General features: G+C 41.4%; 1 protein-coding gene across 1 annotated transcript in view; it reads right to left on the bottom strand.

Moving 5' to 3' along the window:
* Positions 1 to 7,158: 7,158 nt before the first annotated feature.
* GAD2 (glutamate decarboxylase 2) overlaps positions 7,159 to 10,458 on the bottom strand; it is a 103,021-nt gene continuing 99,721 nt past the window's right edge. The window contains exon 16 of the mRNA XM_006139728.2: positions 7,159 to 7,794. Coding sequence (XP_006139790.1) covers positions 7,621 to 7,794 — 174 coding nt within the window. The 3' untranslated portion in view covers positions 7,159 to 7,620. The remainder of the gene's footprint in view (positions 7,795 to 10,458) is intronic.

Below are 10,458 nucleotides of genomic sequence, written 5' to 3'. Positions count from 1 at the left end.
CAAAGGTCACAATCAGTTCTGGGTTGATACGGTGATTACAATGGAAACTGAGGAGGAGATGAGGAGGAAAGGGAGTGGGGCTCCCATGTGAGCGCCGTGACAGAAGCTGAATCAAGCAGGTTATTTCTAAGGGCCCTCTCCAGACTTTCGTTTAATGGTCTCCATGGCGCTGCGTGGGGGTCTGGTGATTGGTGGTTACATTGCTAAGGAGCAGCTAAACAAAAGGGTTTCAGGCTAGTTAGCAAAGGCAGTAAGACTATTAATCACTCTGGGAAAAAGGGAGAAGCAAGTATAAAAACATTCAAAGGTGGAGGTGCTTCCACTTCAATATAAAAAATAAAAATAAAAATATGCAGGGATCTACAATACAGTTAACTTTCTTTTCCGAGTAAGATATCATCACTATCATTAACAATAACAGGGGAAAAAAAGTGTAACAAGAACGTAATCTGCGAAGAGCCTGCTCTGGATTAGAGGTAACTTTACAAAAACTCTCCTTCGTGGTTGTCCCAAGCTGCACATTTTGCCACAGATTGGAGACGTCCTCATTCTGCCTGGCCCAAAGCACAGGGTGCGGGAAACTCTGGACTAGAAGATCTCTCGTTGTCCAGCTCTCTGAGAGTGTGATGAGAAGGTATGTTCCCGCCCTCAGAGAAAAGCGGAAGATGAGATTTATAGACGATAAAAACTAGAAGCATCCCAAGGCATTATGGGTGCTAGGAGTGACAGGAGCACATAGCTAAACATTGAAAAGTACGGTGCATTTACTTAGGGGAATGCTTTGAGGGTCAGGTGAAGTGGAGTCAGGTCTTTTTCCCTCTTTCTTTCTTTTTTAAGGTTTTTGACATAGGGTGCATGCACTCGCCAAAAAGGAGAGAGAGAGAGAGAGAGAGAGAGAAAGAGAGAGAGAGAAAGAGAGAAATTACCTTTGGGGGGATGGCCGCACTGCAATTTCTTCTCCTGTATTCTCATCTTGAGATTTTGGGTGTAATTTTCAAGCCACTGGGTCCAGGAACCACCACTGGCCATGTGGGAATCCAGCTGCCTTAACCACCCCTCCACTCCACATGCTGGCCCCTTTTTCTTTTTCCTCTTCCATTCTTTTCATTCTTTCTTTTCTTTTTTAATTGCTCTAGGGTATGTGCATGAGAGAGAGAGAGAGAGAGAGAGAGAGAGAGAGAGAGAGAGAAAACAACCCCCAAGGGAGATGATCACACTACAACCCCTTCTCCCTTTCCCTTCATTCTCCTCTTGGGGTTTGGGTCCCAAGATACCCAGTATGTTTTTCAAACCAATGGGTCTGGGACTCCAGGCATGTAGTCAGCCATGGGAACCCAGCCTCCTTAACCACCACACCACCAGCTGGCCCTGGAGTCAGGCCTCTCAATGAATGGTATTTTCTTCTGCTAAGAGATACGGTCAATGGCAGTAGCTCTTTCACACTGGGCTACCAAGAGTGGCCTTAGAGAGTCCAGGCTGGAGAAAGGGCTGTGGCATCTCTCTACGGAGGGGGACGCCAGATCTGAAGCTAATATTTTCACTTTCTTGGTCTCTGGTCCCTTTCTATCCACCCTCTTGCTTTACTCCTTGTGCTGAAAGTTTTATTCTATGCTTCACATGCAATCATCAGCTCTTCCCCTGGCCAAAAAAAAAAAAAAAAAAAAAGAGAGAGAGAGAGAGAGAGAGAGAAAATCTGTCTATAGATATAGGTAAATAAAATTGTCCATATGTAGCAACTTTATCCTTTTATTATTTTTTTAGATGTTTTTGCCTTAGGGCTTGTGAGCTTGCCAGAGTGAGAGAGACAGAGACAGTGAGAGAGAAAGCTCAAAGTTAACCCCGCCAGTGTGTGTGGGGGTGCACATCGCAATCCCTTCTCCTCTATTCTCTTCCCAGGATCTTGGGCATGCATGCACATGGCTCAGTGTGAATTTGAAGTCATCAGGTCCAGGATTCGAACTGTGGTTGGCCATGTGGAAGTCCAGTGACATAACAATTACGCCATCTGCTAGCCCCACTACTTTATCCTTTTTTTTTAAAAAAAGTACTTATTTTAATTTTATTTATTTATTTATTTATTTATTTATTTATTTATTATTATTTAATTTGATCAGAGAGATACAGAGAGAAAGAGAGAGAGAGAGAGAGAGAGAGAGAGAAAGTGAGAAGGTGAGTCACCAGGTCCAGGACTTGAACTGTGGTCAGCCATGTGGGAATCCAGCACCTTAACCACTGTGCCACCTGCTGGCCTCTACTTTATCCTTTCAAAGCACTTTTTATTTTACATTTTGCTCAGAGATCACTGCCGTAACAGCAGCTCAGGGAGAAGGGAGAGTGGCAGGGTTGCTGGGTGGTGACACAGAGCTCTTCTCTGGAGCCTACTGTCTTCCTTGGCTACCCTGCCCCAGGCCTTTCCTTTTTCCTGAACATTCGCATTTTACAGGCATGAATTGGTAACATGCCTGCTAAACAATCAATGCCTACTGAAGACCACGTGAACAATGATGTTTCCACCAGTTCTTGCTAGGTAGGTGTCCAGTGAATGCTACTGACCAGAAGTAAGTAGCAGTAGGAGGAGGGTGAGTGTTTAATGAGGCGACATGAACTGACTTATAGAATTATAATCGACTTCATTACTATAAAGAATTTGTTGAGCACTTACTGGGTGCCAAGCACCGTCTAAGTGCTATACATGCATTCTATTTAATCCACACAACAGTCTTATGAAAGTTACTCTCGAATGACTGAAACCGAGTCAGGGAGGTTAGGGGATGTGCTCTAGGTCTTACAGCTGGTTGGTGTGGGACTGGAACACCAGGTAATCCAGCTCTGGAGCCTTCACTCTCAACACTCATGAAATACTGCTCCCCCAAATTGAAGAAGAGTAGGAAACCATGCCTCGGCAGAGGTAATAATGTGAGCAAGGGCAGGAGTGTGCAGTGTCTCCTCTTTATTAGGCTGCTGTTATGGGTTTCTCTATAAGCAATATTGAAAGTAGCTAGAATCCTTCCCCTTTATGCCTTCTCACATCCCAGCATCTGTCTGAATTAGCATCTCTTATTTATTTAATTATTTTGGTTTATTTGCTATAGGGCCTGTGAGTTTGCCAGAGAGAGAAAGAGAGAGAGAGAGAGAGAGAATCCCTTCTCTTTCTCCTCCATTCTCTTTTCGGGATTTTGGGCACATGCTCACATGTACCCAGCGTGTTATTCAAGCTGCTGGGTCCAGGACTCGAAACACACAGTTCCTCATGTGTAATCCAGTTGCTCCAATGTCTATACCACTTGCTGGCCCTAAATGAATCCCTCTTTACTCCAGAATAACACATTTAAGGGCACCTCAAGTTTTCTTGGATCTGACAAGGCACATCAGGGACACTCCACCTGCTAAATCCTGATGACTTTCTAGCTTGCAACCTGCCCACACTGCTTAGCCCCTGCTCCTAAGGGGCTGGGAGAAAAGCCCCTGAACATTAAGACTTCCAAGCCACAGAAGCCCTGAAATACACTCAACACAGTGGGAAATGCACCACAGCATCGGCACAGCCCAAGTGCACATGGACTGTGTTGGGCACCTGAGCTGCAGGCGTCCCAGCTGTCCTGAAACCGTGGCCTCGCTGGGCTTCCTGGGTCGCAGCCCATGGGTTTCTCTATGAAACTGAGAAACAAGACAATGAGAAAACTACTAGAATTTGACTTTCTTATGGCCATGTGATTATTATACTTTCAGCTGTGATGATGGTATTGACTTATTTGGAACTATTTAAAAAATCTTTTTGGATGCATATAAAAATAATTTGATGTTGGGGAAGAATTAGGGTGAAGGAAAAAAATCTACTAGGGTGAAGGAATGGATATTGGAGCTGAATAAAGGCTTAGAGGTCTATTAGACTGTTTTCTTGGCTTTCTTACGTAAGTGAAATTTGCCATTGTAACATATTAAAAAATAATCAATAAAATAAAAGAATTTTTCGAAAAATAATTGAAGGAGAAACCAGAGTGATGAATAATATCTTTCAATAGCTCTAGTAGGCATGGCTGCAGAAGGACATCTTCTCCCAAAAAAGTCCCAAAGACACTCTGAGCTCTGTGACAAATGAAGGATCTTTTATCTGGGCAGCTCCTAGCAATGATCTCCACCCCATGACAAAGTCAGAAATAAGCACCCGTAGCCCCATATGCGTCCACATTTACACATTTATTTGGGTTCAGAGAGACAACACAGATAAAGTACTTTGATCATACACAAGTTTATATTTGGTAAGAACAGGTTGCCACGTGTTTGTACATTTTGTTTTTTTTTATTTTTTATTTTTTATTTTTCTGGAGTAATAGTGGAGAAATGGTGATGTCATCCAGAAACACCCGTTGGGATTGGTGTTTTGGCACAAACAACTAGGGGATACACAGTGTTTGCGTCTAGCATTTGGGAACAGAAGAGCACGTGCAACATGACCCCCCGTTTGAGGTCCTGGACTCCTTGTCCTGCTCCCATATTTACACCTGCATTTTCTTTCCCATCTTCTGAGAAGCAGCAGTGCCAGCAGAGTCATCACCTACAATCCTGGCAATTTGTGACGCTCCATAATTAGTTTCTTCTATTCGGAGACGACGTAGTGTTCAACTTGTGTTTTGTAAAGATCACAAAATTCCCAAGGGAGATTTCTCAGTGGGAAGCGGAACCGAGGGCATGGTAGCTACTACAGCGGTGTGGAAGGAGTGCAGCACAGAGAGAGACCAGGAAAAGGTGCAAATGTAGTTTTCGTAACATCAAAGTTCAATACGGCTACCACACAGAAAAAGACATACCGATAATAGATTGTACAAGCTTTGACAGCAGCGCATGTTGATCGCAACACTGTACAGTTCAGATCTAAAGTGCACGACCCCAATCTGAGGTGACAAGACAGTACTATCAGTGTAATAAAGGCAACACAGTCACACACACACGATTGAGAGCCTTTTCTTTCCTCACATCCCGTGACAGTACGTGACGTCCATACTGTGTACAGGTCTCAAATAAAGACATTATCACACTTTTTTTTTTCAAGTATTTGAAATAATAAACACAATATTGCTGAATAAATGAAAATGGCCATGTCAATTCTGGTTAAAGCTAAAAACCAAACTTTTCTAAAATTTGTAAAGAACGATCCCACATAAAGACTTTTGGCACTAGGAATCATCAGGGCTAAGGTTTGAAACACTCTCCCTCCCTGTTTCTCTCCTTCCTTGTCCTTCCATCCCGCTCCTAAGCTGACTACAGACCTGCTTTAAAGAGTATTTATTAAACTACTGGTACCTCCGAGGCTCTTATTTTGCTCCTTCCCTGGGCTGTGGTTGTCTGGGGTTTCCCTGTGAAGGCCTGAGCAGGGTTCCCAGCAAATTTGAGGGAGGATCTGAAAGAGGAAAGGAGTGGGCGAGAAAACTTACTGGTAAAAATGACTTTGCTGGGATTTCAGACTCAGGCACAAATTCTCCTTGTAAATTCTATCGGCTCATCAAGCCAAAGAGGAGCAGCTTCTGGGGAGAAGCACTCAGGAAGTGAGAAGGGCACAGGGCCTCACTGTCTTTTCTAAGCAGGACAGCGGGTTTGGTTAATTAGTTTCTGAGCCTCTGAAGAGGAACCTTGGGGCCTGAGGCTCAAGATGGATAGGCAGTTGTCAGTTTAGTCTCAGCAGCCAGTTTCTAGAGAAGGAAGAGATGCTTGGCCATTAGACAAAGCCTAAATGGGAGGTATTCCTTTGTGAAATTTTGTGGCACAGGAAAGCATTTTCTTTTCATTGTCATAGAGAGTCCATTTGCTTTCTAGAGAGAAAGGGCTCAAAGCCATGTTCATTCCAAGTGCTTTTGTTTATGACTTGGGAGAAGTACTGTAGGGGTATAAACTGAGGAAGATTTCGGGTGGTTGGATCCTGTGTGTTTATTACAGGGCATTTCTATCTGCTCAAGCACAGGGTCCTCCTTCTTCCCTTGTATTCCTGAAGTCTGTCTGACTAGTGAAATGCCAGGTCCATACAGAATGGACAGATTTTCCACATTCGTATCTGCCGTCTGCACGTACAAGTCCATAGTTCTACCGACACCTGAAATCTGACCATCTGTGGCCCCATAAATATCTATGAGAGCTTTGATTACCTCATATTTCTCTACTAGGTTTGCAGGGGAAGAAGGGCTTTTAAAAAGTATTACTTTAAATTCTAAGAATGTTATTCTCTGCATATTCTGGTCACTTTGGATGTTGATAGGAGACAGATAAAAGAAGGTCTTACGATGCTGTCTCAAAATCTAGGGTGAAGGACTCATTGCATGAAAGAGAAATAACCACCCATGGAATGTAATTTCATTACTTGGGATCCCAGAAGTAGAGAGTCTAGCAGGAGAGATGGTTGTGGGTAGGAATGGGGAGAAAACTGGAATAAGCAATCACCCAGGAATAGATGATTCCTTCCTGGATAGTGGCAATATGGCATCCAGGATGATGCCGTCATTGGCCCACAGAGTTCTTTCCCATGGCCTAGTTTAATTTTCTGGGCTCACCATATTCCAGGAGCGTGCTTCATCCCTCTGCTCAGGCTGATTAGGTTTTATTTTAATTTTCTTAATTAGTCCAAATGACCTAATAAAAGAATATTGTATGGAAAGAGGCCTCAAGAACCAGCATGAACCTTCTGTTCTAAACAGGTGAATGGGAAAGCAGAATAGATACAATTGCCGTAATTTAATCTAAGAGGAAGCTCGCTTGTCCTTACAGAGTTAGGTCTGCTAAGGATAAACTGGGAGAAAACTTAAGTGGGAAGAAAATTTTATTGCAGATCTGATCGATTGTTTGAAAGGACGTGCAGTATTCTGTTGTGTTCATTTTGAAATACTAACGGTAGAGATGTGATAAACCATAACATGTGTTGAAAGAAGGAATCCTACCTTTTAACAATTTTGTGGGCCTACATTTCAAAATAATCTTGCTAAGCATTTTGTTGTACCTTCATTAAAAAGAAAGAGAAAAATAAATCTGACTTAGTTTTTATATCTGCCCCTGCAGTTCATATAACCCATATAAAATAAAAATCTATATGTTACAAAATAGGATTTCCCTTTTATATATATATATTTTCCTTTTGTAAAATTATATGTATTTAAATACATTTGAAATGTTGCTATAGGTAAATTAGAAATTTTTTTTCTAATACTACGAAAAAGGCAAAAGTTTATATTGTCAACATACATTTTATATTTACTTTATCCTTTTCCCTGTACCCCAAAGAACCTTTTATGATTCAGGGGCAATTTGGCACTATTCAATGCTACTACTCTGAAATGAAAATAAAGTTTGATTTGCATACTATATTAAAGGTAAGGGAAGTATTTATAACAAGTTAAGCTTTTCCTTATTGATTAGAACACAGCCTTTTGTCACTAATTATTAGAGAGGTATTCTAAACTTAAGAAAGGATCTTTAAAAGGAGCAATGTTATTTTTTTTTAATTTTAAACTGTACTCTACTTTGACACCACAATATAGAAATAGATTTACTTTTGAACAAACTACAAATACATTCACACAATTTGTGACAACTTAATTGTCTACCTAGAGACTTGAAATAGCTTGGTGAGCTAGGTAATTATAAATCTTGCCCAAGGCGTTCTATTTCTTCAATCAGGAAGTCAATATCTTGGTGAGTTGCTGCGGGGTTTGAGATGACCATGCGGAAGAAATTGACCTTGTCTCCCAGGGGCTGGTAGCTGACCATGGTGGTCCCATACTCCATCATTCTGGCTTTGATCACTGGAGCCACCTGTGGGAGATACCAGGTCAGCACAGACAATGTTTCTCTTGGGGACTCTCCCTCTAGTCACAGAACAAGCGGCGTTTTTAGTTTTCAACTCAGCAGTCAAATGTGTTTTCTCTTGAAGAAATGGCCCCCCAGGTTTTTTGGAATCAGAGAACTAGAACAACTCAATGGATTCAAGATCCTGAAGATGATAGGAGGAATAGTAAATGGTAGGCTATTAGTCTTTTCGTTTTACTCTTGACCTTCTAGTTACGGTTTGGGGAAAATGAGAAGAATCTGATATTGGTCCCAAGTCTAAACATTTGGAGAGGCCCTCCCGACTCCCCAGCAAATGTAAAAATATTAGCAATAAAACCTAGTTCAAAATCGATATTAAGAGGTAAGACTTCATTGTAAAAAAATAATGAATGCTGATAAGGATGCTAGGGAAAGGGATACTGTTTTATATTATTGATGGGAGTGTAAACTAGCAGAGTCATTGTGGAAAACAGTATGGATATTCCTCCAAAAACTAAAATTAGAACTGCTGTATGATCCAGCAAAGCCATCATTAGGTATATATCTGAAGGAAGTGAAAATGTTCATTATAAAGATAGCCATTCCTTAGTGTTCACTGCAGCACTATTCACAATAGCCAAGAAATGGAATAATTTATGTGGCCATCAACAGATGAATGACAAAATGTCGTGTATACACACACACACACACGCACGCGCACACACCGACACACATGTGGAATGACAGTCGTAAAGGATGAACTCCTGTCATATGAGGTTGAATGGGTAAGCCTGGAGGACATTATGTGAAGTAAAATGAGCCAAGAATAGAAAGAGAAACCCTCCTTTCTCATATGTGGAAAGTGAAAGAAATGACTTCATAGAAGTAGAGAAATGAATCACTACTGAAGATTGGAAAGGATGTAAGTGGAGGAGAGGAGGGAGATATAGATGAACAAAACAGAAGACAGGGAACAGGAACAATGTCTAATGTTATTTTAAAACAGAACAGAGAGCATAATCAACAGCAATGTAATGTACCTCTTAGAGTAACTAAAGAAGAGGATTTGAATTTTCGCAACACAAAATAATGACAATAGTTGAGATGATGGATGCACTAACTATCCTGCTATTCTTGTACCAAAAAAAAAAAAATCACATTGTAGGGACCAGAAATGGCATAATGGTTACATCACTGGACTCCCATGTAGTCAACCATGGTTCGAGTCCTGGACCTGGCAGCTTAAAACTGAGAGGAGAATGGAGGAGAAGGGATTGTGGCATGGCCAACCTCCCTGGGGGGGTAATTTCTTGCTTTCTGTCTCTCCAGCAAGTGCACATGCCCTATAGCAAAAATCTCTCTCTCTCTCTAAAAAAAAATCACATTGTATATCCACAAATATGTACAATTATTATATTATTTTTAAACGATAAGTTGAAATATCAGGTTGCATATAAAGACTTTTGGCAACTTTGTTGAGACTCTAAAACTTTTTAGTTTCTCTTTATTCTTTGTTTAACATTGCCTCCATTTATAAGATTTTTTTTTTTTTGAGAGATTTTCGCTATAGGGCGCGTGCGCTCGCCAGACAGACAGAGAAAGACATAGAGACAGAAAGCAAGAAATCACCCCCCAGGGGGGATGGTCACGCCGCAATCCCTTCTCCTCCATTCTCCTCTTGGGATCTTGGGCACGCACGCACACGCGCCCGGCGTGAGTTTTAAGCCACCGGGTCCGGTACGCGAACCGCGGTCGACTATGTGGGAATCCAGCGACATAGCCATTACGCTAACTGCTGGTTCCCTACGAGATATTTTAAAAGATGTTTCTTAATAATTATGAAGAATCAGCTGGGGCAAAAAGCCGAACCCACCAGATTTAACATACAGAAGCATTTCACAGGCAAGACTTTACTATACATATGCAAACTATTTGCTATAGCCTCAGTAGTTCTCTGTTGTGTATGAAATTAGGTTTATTTTCTTTAGCAGGGCACAAATGTCTTCTGCCACTCAGCTTTGAGGATGCATCTTCCACTACTCACCAAAATTAGTCTTCAACTTTGACATGACTCATTTATTAACTATCTCTAGAACGTATCACAGCTATTTTAATCCCTTCACACTTGTAATCCATTTTACTGTTTCACACGTGTGCTCTCTGCCTAGATCTCTTTTCTCTTTTTCTCTCATATCCTACACTTAGTCCAGGGCTTCTTCTCTGTCCTACAAGTGCTGTGAAGCCTTTCCTGACTTCTCCAGTCCATGGGCATCTCCTTTAAAGTTGTAAATACATGATCTTTATCATAGATTTAGACTACATGTTAATTTCCTATTGTCTACTTATAAACAAATATTTTTGCTCTCCCTACCTTAGGTGTAGGACAGGCACAATGTACTTCTTTTCTTTGCAGGAATGAGAGAGAGAGATAGAGAGAGAGGGAGAGAGAGAAGAGAAGAGAAGAGAAGAGAAGAGAAGAGAAGAGAAGAGAAGAGAAGAGAAGAGAAGAGAAGAGAAGAGAAGAGAAGAGAAGAGAAGAGAAGAGAAGAGAAGAGAAGAGAAGAGAAGAGAAGAGAAGAGAAGAGAAGAGAAGAGAAGAGAAGAGAAGAGAAGAGAAGAGAAGAGAAGAGAAGAGAAGAGAAGAGAAGAGAAGAGAAGAGAAGAGAAGAG

The sequence above is a fragment of the Tupaia chinensis genome, unplaced genomic scaffold (genome assembly GCF_000334495.1).
Source record: "Tupaia chinensis unplaced genomic scaffold, TupChi_1.0 Scaffold000001_1, whole genome shotgun sequence".
NCBI lineage: Eukaryota > Metazoa > Chordata > Mammalia > Scandentia > Tupaiidae > Tupaia > Tupaia belangeri.
The sequence above is the reverse complement of the archived record's forward strand: the minus strand, read 5'-3'. Positions and strand labels throughout refer to the sequence as shown.